Source organism: Eretmochelys imbricata, chromosome 3 (genome assembly GCF_965152235.1).
Source record: "Eretmochelys imbricata isolate rEreImb1 chromosome 3, rEreImb1.hap1, whole genome shotgun sequence".
NCBI classification, from domain to species: Eukaryota; Metazoa; Chordata; order Testudines; family Cheloniidae; genus Eretmochelys; species Eretmochelys imbricata.
In genome coordinates this window covers 16,548,249-16,571,346 of record NC_135574.1, presented here as the reverse complement: position 1 = coordinate 16,571,346, position 23,098 = coordinate 16,548,249, and the positions used below count along the sequence as shown (strand labels likewise).

Below are 23,098 nucleotides of genomic sequence, written 5' to 3'. Positions count from 1 at the left end.
TTTCCTTTCATTATTGCTGTAGCTTTCCAAAACTAAATTCTTGGTATAAGTTACTGTGATAAGGGTACTGTATTCTAGATAATATGATGGATTATTACCTGTGTCCTCCAGAACTTCTTGTGTTTCCCCATCATCTGTCAATTCTAATTCTTTTACAAAGTTTGAAGGAAATAATCCTGACTTGCCATTTAGTGTTCCACTCCACCAGCCTTCTTCTACCTGTAAAAAGAGATATTTCCCATATTAGTAATAAAGCAAAGGGAAACAAACTCACTGATACGGCAATAAATAACTATGGCAGTATAGCTAAGAGTAGGAATTCAAATAATTCTATCACTAGACACTATAACTACACAATATGAAGCTAGCAAATACTTTGAAAAAGTTCAAAACTTCAACAAAATGAAGAAAATCATGAAGGATACAGTGGCAGCCACATCTCAAGAAATGTGTTTTATCACTACTTTTCTCAGCACAGCAATTATTCTACAGCATAAGAGGGACCCTCATCACTTACTCCTATTTTGAGTGGCAAAAAAGATGTGAAATTAAAACTAATCATCAGCGGACAGATCTTTTTTCCCCTCTCTCTTTCCCAAGTAGAATTCTACAAGTCTGCCGTCTCCCAATAATCAAGTGATCCAAACTTAATGGGAAGGAAAAGTATTAAATTGGTTGTAAAATAATGGATGCCAATTTTTATTTTTTCCCCACTGGAGATAAGAAGTCCTGCTTAGGAGTTAAAGCCCTTGGGACCCCATGGTGAACTCTAATGCCCCAATTCTTGGGACTCACGGGATTCCAGATTCTTGGTGTTAGTTATTCCATGACCCTCCTTCAGCTGAAGTATTTTTAAACCATTAAGGAAACTGTATAATTTAAAGCAGAACTAAAAACAGTCTGACACGCCTAGATCATAAAGAAACGGGGGGGAAACAACTGCTGGCACTGTATAAAAGACATGCTATCAAAATCATTTTAAAATAATTTTCAGAACCATAATATACACAATCCACTCTTTAAATGAACACCAGTTAAATATACTCCAAAAGTTGCAGTTTATTATTGTTTTACTTTGTGGTTTGAAGATGTGTTTTACATACAGAGGACAAAAAGTAACAGGAAAAAATATTGAGACTTTACATGGTCTGTTTTAGTCTCGTGTTTTAAGTTTCTGTGCCTGACCCAGGGCATGCTTTTTAAATGAAAGCTCATTTTCTTCATTTGAGTGGAAAGATTTACTGTTTGAATGCAAAGATCATGACTGCCCATTGGAGGACACGTTTTTATGGTCAGGATTGTCTTTCTGACCAAAGACATCCTGGTTCTCGAATATGATTGCCTAATGAGATGACGACTATTGTTGGGTAGTCAATGTTAGGCCTTTTCCCTGTCTTTGATCTGCACTTAAAATTCTGTAGCTGTTGATCTGGTTTTAAAAATCCCGGATCCACTGATTGGCACATTCTATATGGGACGGAAATAAAAACTGGTGTCCAAAACCTGCTTATAAATGCTCCCAAATAGCAAAAGAAAGGAACTGTTCGCCCAGTTATCACAGTTTGCCAGTTTCCTCCTCAGGCACCATTCAGCTTTTTACACCCCAAACTGTACTTCAAGAAGAAGGTAATAAAACTAGACATGTGTGCTATTCCTAGAGTACATATCACTGGGAAAGTTATTTACCTTATAGTAACTGGAGGTTCTTCAAGATACGTGATCCCTATCCATATTCCACTGTGGGTACGCACACGCTCTATGCGCCCCCAGTAGGAAAAATCTTCGTTCGCGGCATGCCCCCTTGCCCTCTTTATGTCTCCAACTGAGGAGATAAAGGGCAGAGCAGACAGACCACCTCTCCAGATCCTCCTCCTCTACATGGATCCAGGAATGATTCAAAGCAGAGGGGAAGGAGGACAAGTAGAACAATACAGATAGGGATCACACAACTTGAAGAATCTCCAATTATTAAAAGTAACTAACTTGCTCTTCTTCATGGACTGCTGGGCCCTGTGTATATTCCACTGTGGGTGACTGACCAGCAGTACTCAAGTAGGAGGAGGGTGCGAGGACACAGGAGGCAGAGCAGTTTGAAGGCCCACCATTCCAAAGGATGCATCGGGAGTCCTGTACTAAAGCATAATGTCTTGCAAATGTGTGGATGGAACTCTACATAGCCGCTTTGCAAATGTCAAGGAGAGGTATTTCCTGAAGCAATGTCATTGATGTTGCTTGTGCTCTTGTAGGATGAGCCTGCACCCAACGAAGCAGAGGAAGATTAGAGAGCTCATAGAATGAGATACCACTTGAAATCCATTTAGGGATCCTCAGAGGATAGAGCTTGACCTCAAACTCTTTCTCACTGGATTTATCCTTTGTAGATAAAAGACTATGGCTTGTCATGCTCAATGGAATGAAGTTTCACTTTTTCAGATGCATGTGGAATGGGGAGGGGGGAAAAAAAACCCAAAAAACGACAGGTCAGTGAATTGACTGGTTCAGGTGAAACTCTTAAACGACTTAGGATGTAAATACAATGAGACATGGAATATGACATAAGACAGATCTGTCATCAGTGCTCTCCCACCCTCCTGCCTAAGGTGATGGCCACTAAGAATGCAACCTTCACAGTCAGGCAAGACATGGAACATGTAGCCACGGATTAGAATGGCAAGCAAACAAGCACTGAAAAAACAAGGTTTAAGTCCCACTGAGGAGTAGGTTTCCTTACTGGAGGACAGAGTCTGATTAGACTCTTCCAGACTCTAGTAGTCAGTGGGTGAGCAAAAACTGAGTAACTATGTGAAGTTGGGTGGTACATACTGATTGCTGCCAAGTGGACCCACAAAGAGTTGAAGAGCAAACCCACTGTTTTGGGGGAAAGAAGATAGTCGAGAATAAGAGGAATACCTGCAGCTTCTGGGAATATACATTTCTATTGCACCCAGACAGAGAAACATTTCCACTTGGCTAAGACCTGGTCTACACTTAAAAATTAAGTCAGCATAACACATTGCTCAAGGGTGTGAAAAATCCATACCTGTGAGTGGCATAGTTAAGCAGACCTAAGTCCTTGTGTAGACAGCGCTAGGTCAATGGAATAATTCTTCTGTCAACCTAGCTACTGCCTCTTAGGAAGGTGGATTACCTAGGCCAAGAGAATCCAGCATAGGTAGTGTCTACACTGAAGCGCTGTCATGCTGTCTTCAACAATGAAAAAACTGACTTTTGAAATGACATGCATGATTCTGGAAAGAAATTCAATTAGCAATTTGGATTTCACCATGTGAAAAAAAAATAGCTGTACTTGCTTTGATAAGATACTAAATAGCTATGAACTTCGGTATTATCTAATCTTAAAAATTTAGCTATTCAGAGCTCTGCCTTCCATTTCATATAATCTGTTTCTGTTCTGACATGAAATTAATACCCAGATTACAAAAAGATTTATTTACAGTTTCAACTCAATCACTGCATTTTGTAAGCAATACAGCATGAAACTGTTTAGAAGACATTTCTGTGCTAAATATAGCACATACATTTGTGACACATCAACAAAACTGATTTAAAATAGGTATTATTTCTGGATGTATGGAACATTAGAAAAGCATCCTCAAAGGCAAAAATTGTTTCATTAGATCATGAGACAATCCCTTCCATTTATTCAGATTCTTTTAAAAAAACAAAAAACAAAAAAAACAACCTTGAGATCACCTACAGGAGTGCTGTCCAAAACTCCCCAAAACTTCTGGGGGTTCAGAAATGTGAACTCCACTCTTCATTTCCTGCTAAGCTCACTTCTTCCTTTCTTAAATGATCAGCTAGTTTAGCAATGGGGTGGTATAACAACATGAACAGAATACTTTTCTTTCCTGGTTAAATTCCTGCCTCTGCCAGGTACAGAATTACAACCCAACAACCAGACGTGTGGTTAAATCAGGTAGATCTTACAAGAACTATAGCCCTCAGAAGCCAAACCTTCAGTGTCCAAACATCTAACTTGTCAGCATATCTCCCGAATCTACAGAATTCATGTTAACTGACTCCCAACTATCCAAGCCTTTTTTTTTTAATCACACAAGCGATTTGGATATTTGGAATTCTACTGCATTACACTTGCATGTAACAGGTTCAGTATTGACCACAAGAGGGAGCTGCACTACTACTACGTTCACTAAACGCCATCTGTACATAGTGGTCACTAAAGAAGTTGCATAGAAACATTCACAAACATAACCACTGCAACAAAAAATGGGATAAAAATTGTGATTTTCAGATGCCTAAACAGAGGAGAAACTGATCCAAGCAAGCTCGCTCACTCCCAACCTTCAGTCAAAAAGAAATCCAGTTCTGCTGCTAACACTTACCAATTGTAAGCTTGAATATTGTTCAAAACACTGATGTTACATAATTTAAATCAAATAAACCACTGGCCACACATTTAAAAATATCGGCTGTAAATGAAAGATCGATAGATGAATGAGTCTGAATGACAGGACATTAGTATTTATTGTTTTACAGTTCTCAAATCTGTGCTAGGGGCTTAAAAGGACACATTAAAACCTTGACTGACAGCTGGAAAAAGGGAAATTGGTAGGGAAAGTGGGTTTATTATATGGCAAAATTGAGGAAAAATTGTACTGTGTTTTTGGCAAGTTGCTTTTTTTGTTGGTCTATATCGGTCTTCTCTTAGACTAAGCTCTTCAAGGCAGGGACTGTTTTAATCCGTGTATGTACGCTTCCTAGCCCAATATGGCCTCAACCCTTCTTGAGATCTGTAGCTGCTGCAGCTGTAGAGTATATACTATGTAGCAGCAGTAAATGTAGTAGCAGAAGTCATAAATATTACTACAAAGAAGGTCCCAATCAATTAATTTACCATCTAGTTTTGCACAGATTCTAAGCAGCTTGGGGCACGGACTGTCTTTTGTTTCTGTGTTTGTATAGCACCTAGTACAGCGGGGTCACGGTACAAGACTGGGGCTTCAAAGCACTATGTTGACACAAATCAAATAATAATAATGATGATAAGCAGGGGTAACAAACAGAAAGAAAGAAAAGACTGAGGAAACAAAGGGCTTACAACAGAAAGATTATACAGTTACTCAGGTTAGGCTAAGCATTTTAAATATTTAAACAAATGCTTTTTAAACTGAACTAATTACTGAACCTCTTCCGACAGTCACTCGGAAGAGAGATCTCGAGGGATTCAATCTGGCATAGCTGATTATTTTTCTAATACAGACAAGCACGTTAACAGAATTCCCTCTAGCCTGAGAGAGAAGGGAATTACATTATTGTCATTTATATATCTTCTGTCTCAAGATTTATCAAGGAGCACTTTGGTCCCTCATTGAAATCAGCAACCTGTAAGGTAAGCCACATTGGGTATGTTTTATGTTTTGTAATGGTTTCCTGGAACTGTTCACATTCCTGGTTTTGCGTCTAAACAGCAAAAATTGCCCCCTTTGTCAGCTTTATCCTAAATCACGCTAGAATTATCACCATGACAGCAGCTGTATGGAAGTGTCCTGCTGTATGATTGATAATCTGCATTCCACCAGCTACTATGCCATTTTTCTAGATACAGGGAGTCCTTGGACTTACGACGCCCAACTTACGTCGGACGCTTTTCAATTGACTGCCCATTTCGCCCCTACAACACTTGTTTCACCCTTATGATGCTTGATTTCCATAAAGTTGCTTGAAATCACTTCCTGATTGCATTACAGTGATATGGAGCTGGAAGGGGTCGCTTCTGATTGGCTTTGAGGCAGCAAGATAGCTTGTTGCCAGGTCCGGTTTCCACTTATTTTTGATTGGCTCCCAGCCCCAGGCTCAGCCAATCAAAAAGCATGAACAGTGATTGCTTAGACTCAGCATGTATGCCATTCTTCCTGGCTTTCTGAGCCTGTGTTTTGCCTGCACTCTGGGCAGCATATGTGAGTTTGTGTGATTATTTGAATGATGTTTACAAAATACAGTGTTCAGTAAATACATTGATGTTGCAACATTAGTCATCTATAATTCATTTAGTACAAAAATCTGGGTTACTGTGGTGAAAAATCACGTATGAAGCCTTGGTTCAGGAACCAATCCCCCCTTCATACCACTGATTCCTATGGGAAAAGCAGTTTTGACTTACAACGCAATTCTGAGGAATGAATTGTGTCATAAGTCTGAGGACTCCCTGTATTGAACTCTTGAGAAGATCCAGAAAAAAAATCAAAAATGTTATTAACATTAGTCCTTGCAACAGCCACCACATTTACAGGATCACTCCTCCCAGTAAACCAGGGTCATTAAGTCACTTGGAAACCTGATGGAGAAGGCCAGTGACAATGCCTGGATCTATATCAAACATATACACTACTACCTTTGAACAAACACAGCTGAAGGATGCCAGGAATGAAAAATAGCATCAGGTAACTTGTTTAAATATTGCCTTGGATCTTTTACCTTCTGTAAGGCTGCTTGGTACAATTCATTGCATCATGTGATACAAAGAATTCAGATCTTGGGATCAAAGGTTTGGGAACAGCAATTTCGTAAACATTTTATTATTATTGTCAATGAAAACTGCCTGTTGAATGAGCAATATTCTCTATCTGTGTTGATAAAGAACTTATCACTGTTATACCTAAGCATTAACTACACATTAAAAATATGAGATTTGCCTGGAGGAGTAAAAAAACTACTTATGTATTGTGATTTTAGAAGTCATCTTTAAGCCATAATCTGCAAAAGCATTTGCTCTGTTTATTAAAAATTAGCAAAAAATTCTACAGGTCAAATGAGGCTTAACCCTAAACATCTGAAATCATGAGGATTGCTCTGTTCTCTGGATATACAAGGCCCTTTTTGCAACATGTATTATTCTGGGGAGGATATCAGCGCCCCTTAATAGGTCAAACTTATCTGAAGAGCTGGAGCCAGGTCAAACTGCATATTTAAAAAAAAAACAAAAAACGAACAAACAATAAAACACTGCTGGTTTCCATGTAGCTAATTATATTGTCCCCCCATATAATACAGTATCCGAGAGCCTCCCAAATGCTTAAAAATAGAAGGAACAGTAAATCTCCCTTCCTTCCTTCATAGACTTTAGGAGAAATAGCTAGAAAAACGTGCAGATTTGAGAAAGTTGAGCTGAAGAATAAATTTTGCACCTAGGTCCGAAAATGGCTGCTTCTGGGGTCATGCTTACCTTTTTCCCTAGGTTCCATACTATAGTTCCTGTGAAAGTTCCTTCTTCCCACACTCACAAGCCACCCCACTACAGGTTGAAAGTTTGACTGTTCGAGTAAAGCAGCTATCATGGGAGGATATGGTTGAGCTTCCAGGTAGGTAGGGACAATGTCATGAAAGGTTTTCAATATCAAGACAGAGCTCTTTAACTGCACTCTGTATTCAGTATGCTAATGCAAAGAGAATGCAATGGAGTGGTGTGTTCATGATGATCTGCACTCCTCAGCAAATGGCTGCCAAGTTTGATCTACTACACATTTGTTGCTACTTTGATTTGTTCAAAGGTTCAAGAATAAAAGACAATACTTTGCAAGAAAAGACAACCCCTAAAAGTCTAGCCTAATAACGCAACTCTCATCTAAGCCTGGCTCCTGTGTGTGAACTTACAGATGATCTGCCAGAAATAACTTGAGTCCGTATAGCAACACAACCTCTAGGCAAAGATGACACGTACAAACCATAAAGAACTAGAAAGTATTTTTAGGAAATTAATGTGTAATGGAACATGATTTACTAATGTACATGTTATTCCTTGAATAACTTATAGACTAGTATTTGCTAAACACTAGGTCTTTGTTAATTTAACATTTTGCTATTCCTAAAACAGAAAACCTCTAAACTAAAAATTTTAGAGACAGAAAATCATGCCTCCCTCACCATTTTTGCAATGTTTCAGCCAAATAAAGGTTTCATTTGGGCCAAATGCGAGTGGATTAGTTCTATAAACATAACTTACCTCTTCATTAATGTCAATAACATCCCCCACCTTGAGCTCCAGTTCATCCTCGTTCTGTGGAATATACTCAAACAGCACTTTACACTGCCGCTTCTTTAACTCTGGTGGAAGGGACATTATAAAAACATAATTAAAATGAAACTGCCTAAAAATAAATTGTGTACTTTTCCATATTCAAATCTTTCAAGGATCATATCTGAACACAACACCTGTAAATCATCCCAAGGAGCTAACTATACTTCCTTAGTTTCTAGTTTTCCAATTGTCCATTTACATCAGTATAAATCCAGCTTGCCCTGAGCTAGGTAGACCTTTACAAATACTGACTGCTTCCATTTTTGAGCTTTACACTCTGCCAATTACAAAGGAGTAAACAGTGTACTACCTATTACCAGCATATTAATACATAACTGAGTCATAGATTAAGCAGTTCAATTATTTTCAAGCTACTTCCTGTGAGAAGACTGCAACAATCAAAACAGCTGTCAGCTACCTACTGCACTGATCTAGGCATAGGGAGTAATTCTGGTGTACATTTATGAATCTCAAGTTTTATGACTACACTTTCTCGCAAACACCCATCCCTACAAAAATGTCAGATGATCTGCACAGCAAGGAAATGCTGACATCCTTTGCATGAAATAAAAATACCTTGTTAGGTATTAATTTGGGGGTAATAATATTTGTTTTGCCTGAGCATTCAGAACCTGAACATAATAAAAAAAAAGGGGCATGGGTTTCATTGGACTCCGAGGAGTACAAAACTTTTTCCAGTTCCAGCATGTAAATCAGGATATGAAGCCTATCATTTAATCAATCAGTATTAAGTGGCACAAAAAGAATCTAGGAAGAAAAGGCAACCCACTACAGGATATTTCACAGACGAAAGATACACGGCTATGCAAATATTAAAGGACTGATGGCATCCTGGTAAGAGAGAGCTCAAGCAGCTTGCAGTAGCACCACAAGCCGAATCTGTACACGTCACAAGGTTAGAGTTTTCCAGATTAATATTGAAATGACACTACTGTAGCAGCCTTGATGGTTTCTTCTTATCCCACTAGAAGTAGAACTTCTAGAAGTTTTCCAGCTAATAAGCAGATAGTAAACTTTCCAAGGCAACTTCCATCTTGAATGAACATTTTTATTCTGGGTGTATTAACAGGAGTGTTGCATGTAGGATACAGGAGGTAACTGTCCTGCTTTATTCAGTACTGCTGGTGCTTCAGCTGGAGTGCCATGTCCAGGCTTGGGCACCACACTTTAAAAAAAAAAAAAAAAAAAGATGTGGACAAATTGCTGTGTGTGTCCAGGGAAGAGCAACAAAAACAACAGGTTTAGAAAATCTGACCTTTGAGGAAAGGTTAAAAAACTGGGCATGATTAGTCTTGAGAAAAAGACGACTGAAAGAGGGACCTGATAAGCATCTTCATAGATCTTAAGTGCTATTATATGGTGATCAGTGCTTCTCCATATCCACTGAGATAGGACAAATAATAAGATTAATCCGCAGCAAAGGAGATTTAGGTTAGATATTGGGGAAAACTTTCCCACTACAAGGGTGGTTAAATTCTGATATAGGTTACCAAGGAAGATTGTGGAAACCCTATCATAGAAGGTTTTAAAGGACAGGTTAGACAAACACCTGTCGAGGATTGTCTATGTATACTTGGTCCTGCCTCAGTAGAGTGGAATGGACTATGAGGTCCCTTCGAGGCCTCTCGAGGTCCCTTCCAGCCCTACATTTCTATGATTTTATTATTATTTGTATTCCAGTACTGCCCAACTACTGCTGGGTGCTGTCAACACATAGAGACAGTTCCCAACACAGACGCCAAAATTTAAGACAACATATAAAAAAAGCATGGGGCAACAATCTTTACTTACATGATATACATTGCTTTTTGGTTACTTAAGTACACAGCTGCTACACTGGCTACCCCCAAGTTCTACATCTCAGGAGGAGAAAAGCTATGTGCCTTCAATAAAGCCTTAAAGTTCACTTTACCAGTTGAAAAGATCTAAAAGCTGCCACTGAGATTACAGAACTGCCCCAAACTCACAATTAGAATTAAGAATGTATCACCTTAGGGGACATACAAATACAGAGGAAAACATGTTTATAATCTGAAAGAGCCAGAAGATAGATAAGAAAAACAGCAAGCAATATGTTCAAGATCCGTATACTGTGGGTTACTTTCTAAAAATATTTTCCCTAATCTGCCCCATTTCCATACTGATCCTGTACCATTGCTGCCAAGACAATATACCCACCTGGCCAGAAATAGGTTTTGGTTCACTGCAAGGGGGTGTTTTACAAAAAAAAACAAAAAAAGCCACCACATACATTCCAATCAAGAAGTGTTCTTGTGTTACTGAATATTGAAAGTGTAAAGGGCCTCACTGGCCTCTTCTGCCCCTCTGCTATCTTCCAGGCAGCTCCAGTTGCCCTTCCTCACATTGTGGGAGGAAGGGATGTGCCTATGCATGCTTTGTGGGCTCCTTGGGTCAAGAACAGAGGCCAGCAAGAATTCAAAAACTGGCTGAATATGTGGTCAAATGCAACATGGTTCCACCACTCCACTTAAAGGGACAGGCTGGAGAGGCTAATTGGAACATAAGCAGCTTGTGGTGTTCTGGTGATGTACTAGTACTTCATGTAATTTCATAATTATGGTTCACCTAGAACAGTGGTCCCAAAACTGTGGAGAATGCCCCCTCAAGGGGGCATGAAGGAACGTTGAAGGTGGCGGAGTGGGGCCCAGGTTAGCCCCCATGAGAGGTTGGGAGGGATCACCACCCAGCTGTGCTCTGCTCCAGCCCAACCGCAGCAAGGCCTGCAACCCTGGCCACAGGCCCGACCTGGCTCCAGCCTCTGATCCGGCCCCTGCAGGGGCATGGACAGATTTTATTCTAGCAATTTATAGCCACACCCAATATTCACATGTATTAAGTCTTCCAGGGATGGAAGATACTAATTTTGATGATACTTCGCTCAATTTCAAAAATATTTTAACTCAATACAGTAGAGCATCTTTTAATAATATGGCCCCAAGCAGGATCTCGTCACAGGAAAGAGCTCTTTATCTGCCCTGCAACGGCTTACTAGTCTCTAAGGTGCCACAAGGACTCCTTTTCTTTTTGCGAATACAGACTAACACGGCTGTTACTCTGAAACCTGTCATTTTGGACTAAGTTAGTGATCTTTCTTCTCTAAAAGGTCATGAGGGAAGCAGTCCCAAAAGTGGGTCTGAAGTTCCCTCAGATGCTGACTCAAGTTCGTGACCAATTTTCTTGAGGACGTCTAAATCAAGAGGAAATTATACCACGTTTCTGCCTTGTGCTCAAAGAGACCAGTTTCCAAGCTTCCTTAAGAATGCTTCTTTGTCAAGCTTACACAGAACATTCATATTCTGCTCCTGGAGAGAAGCTCATTCAGATGCTCAAGGCAGTCAAAGGTAAACATGGCACTTAAGATTAATATAGAAAGCATGAACAAAAGGAGATTGCTGATCATTCAGGGAAACATACATTTCCACTCTTAATCTGAAGTCTTTCACGTATTACCTTGTGAGAGCCACCTCACTTCCGTGGGGAAAGGGAAGTACTGATGAAGAGAACCCACGTCATCATAGAGCAATACAAAGTCAAAATACACTGGAGCTCTTTTAAATGACGTTCACTCCTTTAACAACTTCACAAAGAACCAGCACAGTCCTTCACGCACTTTCTTAGTGGCAAGAGCCTGGCAATAAAAACAGTAAAGCCATAAGACATTAGGTGCCACAGCTGGATCCATGTTTCTGGCTGCTGAAAAATATTTCTGTGCTAAATGCCACACTGAGCCTGGAAATGGGAGCATTCAACATAAATCTGCATATAGCTTAACTTTTGTTTTAGCTTTCTTGTTTCTTTTTCTGCTCATTCAGAAAGTTATTCAACTAATGTTCCCACCTCAGAAACTTTGCCAGGTAAGACACCGCATATGTAGCGAATGCACTTTCTTGCAAAAGCCACAGAAGTCCTCCCCCAAAGAATACATAGTAAAATAACTTCAGTTTCACATTAAAATAGATATTAAAAGCAAAAAAAGTAAAGACTTTTTAAATGTTAAATAAAGGCGCTAGTGACTACAAATATAGATAAGAGATATTGTCCCAATGCTATTAGAAACAGTCCTAAAGAATGGCCACACTCAGTAACATTGGAGAAGAATGTGCACAACAGTATTCTTCAGTCACCTTGGAGGAAGTTAATTGCCAAAGAAGCAGCTCTGTATTAGCAGTTTTTAGGAGAGGATATAGCAACATAGGTGGCTGACAAAATAAGGAAAAGTCAAATTATATAGAGAGTAACTGTCACAGGTCATGCCTGCCCTGCCTCTCACTTGCTGGCCAAGCATACTTCTGCAGGTGCTCCCTGCCTCAATTTCCTGTCCCCCAGGTTTTCTGTTTCTCCCAGGGATTCAGGTGACTCAACCCTCTGGCTGGGTCACTCTCAGAGTTCAATCTCCTTTTGGAGTAACAAAAGACCAAAAAACCCAAAAGTTACTTTTGCCCCACTTGGGCTCCTCTTCAGCCTGCCTTCTGTGAGTCTCCACACTTTGGAGTATAGCAAAGACTCCCAAGCTGCTTCCCTGGAGTCCCCTAAACCCTGCTTTAGGGCTGTCCACAGAAGCCCAGTTAGCTCTCTGTAGTTCTTCCTCCCAAACTGGGTTTTCTCAGACCCTTATTAGGCCCAGGTGTTTATCAGGCTATCATCTGACCCCAATTAGTCCAGCTCCTCCAGGGGGGACAGGACAGCTAATTATGGCACAGGCAGGGCTGACTGAACAAGGCTAGCTAGTCCCAGGCCTCCCTGTTGCAGTAACGTACAGTTCTTTAATGGAACAAGCAAAATTGTCTGTGCTGGAAATCGCTGTGATAAAAGAAACTTTTGAGTTTTTAACTCTTAGCAGTTATTTAGTGCTGTTCTGGCCTCTCATGCTGAAGAACCTGCCTGACATTCGCAAAGTTTTGTGACATCAAGTTACTTTCCCAAACAACAATTAGCATTGAAGATGGAATCCTGATGCAGCAATACAAATGAAACAGAGTGACTGCAGAGGGCTAGGGAAACAGAAAGGAAACTTCAGCCTGGTGCCACTTCAACTGAGTAGACTGCTGATTTTGAGGGAAAAAAAGGTTAAAACTTCCTAGCTATTTGGGGAAAATGGACTTGTTTGATAGCTCAGTAAAGGACTGGCCCACCTACATAGAGATTGGAATTGTATATTACAGTTAACAGTAAAAACGGATGAGAAGAGAGTGTCCATTTCACAGAGTGTATCAAAGACTTCAATTTATAACCTGCTGCATAGGTAAAAGCTCCTATTGAATCCAGAGAAAACACTTACCGAGTGTGGAAATTCTACAAAATCACCCACCCCTAAAGCCACTAATGACTTGAGATTATGTTCATTTTTGTATATGGAACCAAAAAGAAAATGAAAATTTCTGAATATCTGGCTGGATTAAGGAAATTAACAGAGCATTGATAGTTTAAGTGATGCATTAAGGGACTGGTTAGCATGTGGTACACAAAATGAAGCAATACAAAAACCATCTACTGACTGAAGCTAATTTGACCCTAAAATATGTACAAGAAATTGTAGTATCATTTGAGACAGCTACTAAAGATGTCAGGGAGCGGAGAGAGTATCATGTAACCTATGCAATAAATAAACCGAGGGCTAGGCAGAAAGCACAATATAGACAACACTAAAATAAACCTGTGCTTTTGCTAGAGGCACAATCTCACAATACAGATGATTGTTGCTTCAAGGACAAACCCTGCAGAAACCATAAATTTTAGATTCATCAGTTCGCAGAGATCATGGGATCCAAGAAGAATGCTATAGCATCTCTACAGCTGTTTAAACTTAGCAGACAACAAATTGGGTGTTCTCTGGATTTCTTTAACAGTGGAAGGAGCAAGAAATGGAAATACATGGATTGCCAATTTTGTTATTTCACAGTCTTAGTAAGAGACTTCCCAGATAATCTGTGGAAACCTAGAATGATTACATCACAGGCTGGTCCTCTGTTTTATTGAATAGAAGTTGCACCAAACATGTCATGGAGAAGACAAGTAAACCAGCTTTTCAGTGCAATTTCTACACATATGTGCTGACCCACTTCTTAGGAGGCATTGCCAGTTGACAGGCCAACAGTATATTAACATTTTATGAATTCTGAATTCATATTCTCTTGGTCAGTCAGTGTAATATAAAAAACTTGGTCAGCCGAATCCCCAGACTGAGTGAGGGAGCCCAGCTGGGGAGGACTGATCTGAGCTGGGCTTTACAACAACAGAAAACTGGAAGCTGAAAGGGGGCTGCTGGGAAACTCTGCAGTCACTTCCTAGGAGAAGGGAGGCGTGTTTGGGCCAGAAACCCAGAGAGGGGGGAAGCCAGGAAGGTAGCATAGGACTCAGGTCTTACTGCCTTTACCTAAGAGGGAACAGGCCTTTGACTACTTGCTAGAGGATCCCAGAGTAGAAGGAAGGCCCGGGTTCCCCTGCCAGCCACTGAGGGGTTGGCACTATGTGTCAGTGAATGGGAAGACTGCTTAGGATGACTGACTGAATTCTTCAATACCCCAGAAGGGGAAAACGCATAGAGGGATGATTCACGAAGAAGCAGCAGAAGTTTGTGAAGCGAGAGAAGGGCTGCAGACCCAGAGAGAGAAGCGGAGAGACTGCATGCAACCACGGGAAGGGGTGTTGACCTGACGAGCTATTCCTGAGAGTGATCAGGAGGAGGTGCCATCCTAGTGGAGTGGAGCACCCCATCGCACATCCCAGAATCATATTAGCTTTTTTTGCAGCTGCATGACACTGACAACTCATATTCAGTTTATGGTCCACTATAACCCCCAGATCCTTTACAGCAGTACTGCTACCTAGTTAGTTATTTCCCATTTGTAGCTGTGCATTGATTTTCCATCTTAAGTGAAGTATTCTGCACTTGTCTTTATTGAATTTCATCATGTTGAACACAGACCAATTCTCCAATTTGTCCAGGTCATTCTGAATTTTAAATCTGTTCTCCCAGGTGCTTGCAACCCCTCCAAGTTTGGTGTCATCTGAAAATTTTATAAGCACACTCTCCACTCCACTATCCAACTCATTAATGAATATATATTGAAGAGTACTGGACCCAGGAATGACCCCTGTGGGAGCCCACTAGATATGCCCTCCCAATTTGACAGCAACCCATTGACAACTACTCTCAGTATGGTCTTTACATTTGTGTATCCACCCTACAGTAATTTCATCTAGACAACATTTCCCTAGTTTACTTCTGAGAATGTCATGCGGAACTGTGCCAAAAAGCCTTACTAACATCAAGGCATATCACATCTACTGCCTTCCCCCAACCACTGGATCAGTAGTCCTACCAGACATGTTCTGAGACAGCAATTAATAAGCTCTTAATCTTGCAATGCAGCCATGAGCATCCAATAAATCTTCACCTCTGCTCAAGGCCCAGATTATAGCAAAACAGCCTTGCCCGAATGAACCACTGCTTCCTCTATGGGTAATGAGAATGCCCTTCCGTGATAAATGAAGGGGAGTGGGAAAGCTCCCTTTTATGGACACCCAGCTGTCCAGTTAGCTATAAAGTCCCTCTTGGTGTCTGTTCTCTGCTTGCTTTACCTGTAAAGGGTTAAAAAAGTCCCCCAGGTAAAGTAAAGGGAGTGGGCACCTGACCAAAAGAGCCAATGGAAGGCTAGAACTTTTTAAAATGGGAAAAAAGCTTTCCCTTTGTCCCTCTGTTGTTCTCTCTTGGCTGAAGAGACAGGGGCAGCAGGAATGTAGTATAAAGTTTGGACCAGGTATGAAAAATCATCTCCCATACCTAGAAGGATTCATTGGGACAGGGAATGTTTAGATAGATGCGATCAGGTTTGTTTCTTTATTTCGGCTTGTGGATTTCCTCTGTGCTAAGCTTAGGTATTTTTGTTTGTTTTCTTTTGTAATGTAAAGCTGGACCCCTGGGAGCCATTCCTGGTGTTTAACCCCTTTTCAGTTACTCTATAAAAATCTAGCAATAGCCTGATTTTCCAGATGTGTTTCCTTTCTTCTTTTTTTTTTTTAAATAAAATTTACCTTTAAGAACCTGATTAGTTTTGTATTTTAAAAGGTCTGTGCCTGTGTTTTTCAATTAGCTGGTGGCAACAGCTGGTTTGTTTGTTTTCTTTCTCTGCTTCCACAAGGGAGGGGTGGAAAAGCTGAGGGGCCCCAGGGAAATCTCCCCAAGTGAGTTTTTCCAGGATTTGCAAGAGGCAGTTTTTCACTTGGGCGGTGGCAGCGTTTACCAAGCCAAGGTCAGAGAAAAGCTGTAACCTTGGGAATTTAATACAAGCCTGGAGTGGCAAGAATTTATTTTTAGAATCCTTGTGGGCCCCCACCTTCTGGACTCATACTGCCAGAGTGGGGAATGAGCCTTGACACCTTCCTTTTCAAGTTCAGCTGCCAATACCTTTGAGAGTTGTGTTAAGGCAAAAAAGGAGGGCCCTGAACCTCCAGCATCTGTGCCCAGAAGACACAAACAAAAACCTGCAATGGGATAGGTTGATGAGAAAGTGAAGATAAATTCTTACAGAGGTCAAAGAGTCAACGTGGAAAATAAACCTAACATTTTTGTCTCTTTCAGGCCCAGCATCTGTGGAAGCTACTAGAGGCCTTGAAAACTACAAAATATAAGAACATAAAAATGGCCATACTGGGTCAGACCAATGATCCACCTAGCCCAGTATTCTGCCTTCTGACAGTGGCCAATGCCAGGTGCCCCAGAGAGAATGAAAGAAAAGGTAATCAAGTGATCCACTCTGTCACCCATTCCCAGCTTCTGGCAAATAGAGGTTAGGGACACCATTCCTACCCATCCTGGCCAAAAGACATTGATGAACCTATCCTCCATGAACTTACCTAGTTCTTTTTTGAACTCTGTTGTAGTCTTGGCCTTCACAACATTCTCTAGTAAGGAGTTCCACAGGTTGACTGCGCATTGTGTGAAAAAAATACTTCCTTTTGCCTGTTTTAAACCTGCTGCCTATTAATTTCATTTGGTGACCACCAGTTCTTGTGTTATGAGAAGGAGTAAACAACACTTCCTTATTTACTTTCTCCACCCCAGTCATGATTTTATAGACCTCTATCATATCGCCCCTTAGTCGTCTCTTTTCCAAGCTGAAAAGTTCCAGTCTTATTAATCTTTCCTCATATGGCAGCCGTTCCATACCCCTGCTCATTTTTGTTGCCCTTTTCTGAACCTTTTCCAATATACCTTTTTTGAGATGGGGCGACCACATCTGCATACAGTAGTCAAGATGTGGGCCTACCACTTTCTTAATGATTCCCAACATTCTGTTCACTTTTTTGACTGCCGCTGCACACTGAGTGGATGTTTTCAGAGAACTATCCACAATGACTCCAAGATCTCTTTCTTGAGTGGTAACTGCTAATTTAGACCCCATCATTTTATATGTACAGTTGGGATTATGTTTTTCAATGTGCATTACTTGGCATTTATCAACACTGAATTTTATCTGCCATTTTGTTGGCCCGTCACCCAGTTTTATGAGATGCTTTTGTAGCTCTTCTCAAGATAGTTAAGTCCCAAGCAGACTGCATAGTTTTGAATCATCTGAAAATGTTGCTACCTCACTGCTTACCCCTTTTTCCAGATCATTTATGAATATGTTGAACAGGACTTGTCCCAGTACAGACCCCTGAAGGACAGAACTATTTACCTCTCTCCATTCTGAGAACTGACCATTTATTCCTACCCTTTGTTTCCTATCTTTTAACCAGTGACCAATCCATGAAAGGACCTTCCCTCTTATCCCATGACAGTTTACTTTGAGTAAGAGCCTTTGGAGAGGGACCTTGTCAAAGGCTCTCTGAAAATCTAAGTACACTATACCCACTAGATTCCCTCTTGTCCACATGCTTGTTGACCCCCTCAAAGAATTCCAGTAGATTGGTGAGGCATGATTTCTCTTTACAAAAACAATGTAATGTCCCAACAAATGATGTTCATCTATGTGTCTGACAACTTTGCTCTTTACTATAGTTTCAACCAATTTGCCTGGTACTGAAGTCGGGCTTACTGGCCTGTAATTGCCGGGATCATCTCTGGAGCCCCTTATAAAAGTTGGCGTCACATTAGTTATCCTCCAGTCATTTGGTACAGAAGTTGATTTAAATGATAGGGTACAGACTACAGTTAGTAGTTCTGCAATTTCATATTTGAGTTCCTTCAGAACCCTTGGGTGAATACCAACTGGCCCTGGTGACTTATTACTGTTGAGTTTTTCAATTTGTTCCAAAACTACTTCGAATGACACCTCATATTAAACCATCTGAAAAATTCTCCAAAATCAGGGGGGAAACAGACTGAGATTAAGTGTTCTGCCCACAAATTAGTTTTTGGGATTACTTGCAATTTGATAGAATGCATGCTAGAGTGAAAGGAGAAAGGAGTTTTGCCATATAATACTACTAGGCTTGAGTTAATTAACACAGGAGACAGTGTCTACAACCCAAGGGATATGAAGTCACAAGATGAAGTCACATCTGTACCACAGAGAACCCTGTGGTCTCCTTTACTATCAGAAAAAGGCCTCCTTAGACTTCTTGAGAGAGAGAACACTCTTCAATGAGTCTTCAAAGAGATGTCAGTTGAGAAGATGCAGGATTTAGCAATTTTACCAAACAGAAGAAATCTGAATGAACCAGAGAGTGACAATCTGCTATCCTGTCAGAAAACCTTGGATTCTCAAAAGAAATGACCCTAGAAACATTTCTTAAGTATCAGCAGGAGCCTGGAATTCTCAGAGACTTCAGGATGTGAGACAGAGCTTCTCTAAAAAGATTTCCAGGATACAACAGCACTTCCAGCAAGGATTTTGGAGTCTGGTCAAGAGCAACAGGCTCTATGCTGGCTACTATGGAAACGGCTATAAACATTTCCTTCTGATCTAAATTATCTCTCATAAATGTCTCACCCTTTGTAAGGCACTCTCCCTTCATTATGGTGAGAGTCAAGCCTCTGGAACCATCTCAAGGTTGTACAGATCTAGAAATGCATTAGGGTTCTACTGAAAGCAGTTTTAACCTTGCTTTCCAAAGTGTTCTTGGAACAGATGCTCAATGGACCAGGAAAGCAGATATTAATCATATCTGACGTCTAATACTTGCACCCTCCCCTAACTTAACTGCTAACGAGTGTCTTGCATTTGTCTCTTCTATCTTAGATTATAAATTCTTTAGGGAAGGGAACATAACTGGGAACATAACTGTTTGTACAGCACTATGCAAACTCACAATGCCATAAACATGATTTTTAGTACCACTCAACGCAGGACAAGGTACATAAAATATTAAAAGAAAATTGAGCTAAGAGCTCCACTGAACAGACATGTTTCCTTTACTCGAGATAGGAAAATGAATTTTTGATTGCTCAGACAGAACTGACCCTCTAACAAAGGAGATGACATCACAAATTTGGCTGATTTCTCCTGCCTCCTTCTGCAGATAAGAGATCATAGTGTTCAGTGTTCAAAATGGCCTAAAAGATGCAGGATGACCACCACCCGACAATGCCAGTGAACCACCCTGCACTCCAGGTATTATGTTGCTGCACTCAGAGCTTCACCCAGAGAACTGCAAAATGGCAGAACAGCAAAGTCCTTTCTTCGGTGGAATTTTATGGTGAACAACACATTCTGTATCTTCTGCATTTTACAGTGGGCCAAACTCTGCTCTCAGATGCGAGTGCACAGGGCTTCTACAGAATGCAATATAAACGTTTTGCACATATCTGCAGGCAGAATTTGACTAGGGTACGCCTTCCCTACAGAGCCCTCTAGCTGGTGAGCAGGACCATGAAACCTGTCACTCCCCTCCTCCTCCTCCCACCACCCGACTCTTAAAGTGATAGTTTGCAGTTCTGATACAGTCCTCAATATAGCACAGCTACATCCATGGAACCACAATGAAGTCAGAGGGCCAAGTTCTGCTCAGATATAAACCTACAGTGACTGCAGTGGAGTGCCCCACCCATCGCCCAGGTCTCCATAGGCCCTAAAAAAAAAAAAATTCAAGCAACACTGAGTAAAAGTGGTGAGAAAACAAGTATTATAAGCCATTGATCTTAGGTACCTTATATAATGCAAGGAAAGGGGGAGCTACATACTCTTTTTGAAGCTTTTGGATTGAGGATGGGGTTGAAATCCTCCTGCTGGAAGACCGTAGGTGCTCATGCGCTGCACAAGGCTTGCTACAGTTCCATGCCTCTCACTCTTGATTGGCAAACCATCATCCTTAGGTTCAGGGTCCTTCTTAACTTCCTGGTAAAAAAAAAAAAGAGAAGGCAGAACAGATTTACAAAACTGAGGGGTAATTTAAGTTAGCTGAAAGATCATAGGATTCCTTCTGAGACATTCCCTAGTCTATTGTAGACTCAAGTACTCGTTTTCCATGGTGTAACGGAGAAAACACTTTCCAGTTATACATCATCTGTCATCCAAGCATCTCAAGATACTTTTAACATGAATCCTCCCTACACCCTTGTAAGTTAGATGTTGTATGGAATTAACAGATAGGTAAACTGAGGTACCCAGAGAGTCCAGAAGCAGGAAAAGAAATCAGGTGTCCTGAATTCTGGTCAACTACTCCAATCTCTATACAAAAACAACTGCATGCACTGAAATCTGGGAAAATCAATATAAAAGCTGCATTACAACATATTTGTGCTTTGTCAGTATTTCAATGTAAATTGTGAAGAAGAAGATTTTTAAAATATTTTCAGTATCACCTATTCTTTTTACCATTTATATTATAGCAGTTCCTATAGTCCTCAATCATGGACCCATGATGCAGGGTATTTTATAAACCATTCAATAAGAGAGAAAGTCTCTGCCCCAAAGAACTTAAAGTCTTGGTTAATGACAAGATGCAACGTATAAAATAAACAGGAGGAAAGAGAAGATGAGCTAATATAAGCATGTTTCTGCATAGATTCTCTGAACATTTAGATTGACTAGTTCCTACCCGATATAAAATGTTTAAGATCTAATTTGGAAACAGCCCTGCAGTGAAGCCATAGGCCTAATCTGATGGCACAAGAGAGCTCTATAAATAAGAACTAACATTTTTTGACAGAAGAGACTCAATTTTTTCAGCAATTAATCCAGTGAATCAGATCACTTAAACACTATAGTGCTTTCATCTGTAAAAAGAATTACTACTTTGAATAAAGTAAATATGCACCCTGAAAGTTTATTACATGCTCAGTAGTTCCTGACAAGCTACTAGAAAATATAAAGAGAAACTCTTGCATGTAACATCAGCACTGAATGGTCACTGAATGGTTATCACCTCCACTACTGAATTCAGCAACCAGTGCTGTAGAATTAGATGTAGTACTTAAAATAACAGAAAAATAGTTGAAGCAATGCACACTTATTTACTAAGTGATATCAGTTGAATCCTTAAATGGGGGCATGAGTCTTGTTTATATATTGAAATATTATTTCACTAAACACATTACACACAGATCCAGCTGGAAATATATGCAGACTTCCATGTCATGAAAATCCAGCAGAGCTACTCAGATGGAGAGACACTGAGGCTCTCCAGGGATAATATGAAAAGGACACGGCTTTCACATCAAGGAGACTCTCTTCACTTCCTGTTGGAAGCGTTATTCACAAAAATCAAACTGAAATCAATGCTCATCATTGTTTTTGTGGGTAAAAGCTCCCTGCCCTATTCTGTGAACCCTCCTGTTTGCCTGCCTGCCTGCCTATTCAGCAGTAGCTACTGTCAAGGCTGAATCCTCACTCTGTGACTCCAAGTGCAGAAAGTGGGGGCCCGCAAGGATTCTAAAAAATAATACTTGCCACTCCAGGCTTGTACTAAACTCCCAAGGTTACAACTTTTCTCTGACCTTGGCTTGGTAAACGCTGCCACCACCCAAATGCAAAAAAACAAAAAGAGAAAAAAAAACACACACACACACCACCACCCTTGGACCCAGGAAGAAGCACTTGGGAATTCCTCCCTGTGGGGTACCCTCAAGTCCTTTAAACCTCCTCCCCTCCCCGGGGAAAGAGCTGAGAAAGAAGAAAAAGGAAATTAGCTGTTGCTCCCAGCTAATCAAACAGCATATGCACAAACATCTTAGGACAACAAAAATCCAATCCTGTTCTTAAAAAAGGTAAATTTTATTAAAAAACAAAAAGAAAGAAAATATCTCAAATATCCCCACCTTTATCACTAGAACCTCTCTGTTTCCAGCATACATGCAATTTCTGAACTTCTGTGCAGAATCTGATACTCTAGGAATGAAAAGTAGTCTTAACAGAAGAACTGTAATTTCCAAACCAGGCCATATCAGAATCAGAAATCTCTGAATTTGGGGTAGTATTTTATTCTTTTAAATAAAGTTCCTCTAGATTTTAAAAGAGCAATTCCAAAAAATCAAGCACCCAAAATAGCTTTCTTGGGGGTTCAGCTTAAAGGTTACAAGCAAACAAAAGCATCTGGGATTAGCACAGAGGAGATCCACAAACCAAAATAAAAAATAAACCTGATTGTGTCTAACTAAACATTCCCTAGCCCAATGACTCCTCCTAGGTATGGAAAATAATTTTTCATACCTGGTTCAAACCTTACACAGCATTCCTGCTTATAGCATGGCTGCTCTGTGTCCCCGCAGCCCAGAGAGAACAACCGACAAAGGGAAAGTTTATTTCCCAATTTTAAAAAGTTTTAGCCTTCCTATTGGCTCTTTTGGTCAGGTGCCCACTTTCTTTTCTTTACCTAGTGGACTTTTTAACCCTTTACAGCTAAAGCAAGTAGAGAACAGCTAGAAAGAAGGATTTTACAGCTAACTGGTTGGCTGGGTCCATAAAAGGGAGCTACCCTCCCCCCCCCCCCCCCCGTTCATTTATCACATGCCCCCCAAATCACAGATGGTGCTGGCCAGCCTGGTTCAGGTCGAATCCACACCGGCTGGGATTTCTTCCTGGAGGTTTAGGAAACAGAGTTAATAAGATACAT

At 40.5% G+C, this 23,098-nt stretch overlaps 1 protein-coding gene across 1 annotated transcript in view; it reads right to left on the bottom strand.

Moving 5' to 3' along the window:
* CD2AP (CD2 associated protein) overlaps positions 1 to 23,098 on the bottom strand; it is a 157,182-nt gene that overhangs the window by 63,344 nt on the left and 70,740 nt on the right. Inside the window, exons 3-5 of the mRNA XM_077811530.1 lie at positions 20,229 to 20,382; positions 7,985 to 8,085; positions 99 to 219 (exon numbers count right to left, since the gene is read on the bottom strand). Of these exons, the coding sequence (XP_077667656.1) occupies positions 99 to 219; positions 7,985 to 8,085; positions 20,229 to 20,382 (376 nt within the window). The remainder of the gene's footprint in view (positions 1 to 98; positions 220 to 7,984; positions 8,086 to 20,228; positions 20,383 to 23,098) is intronic.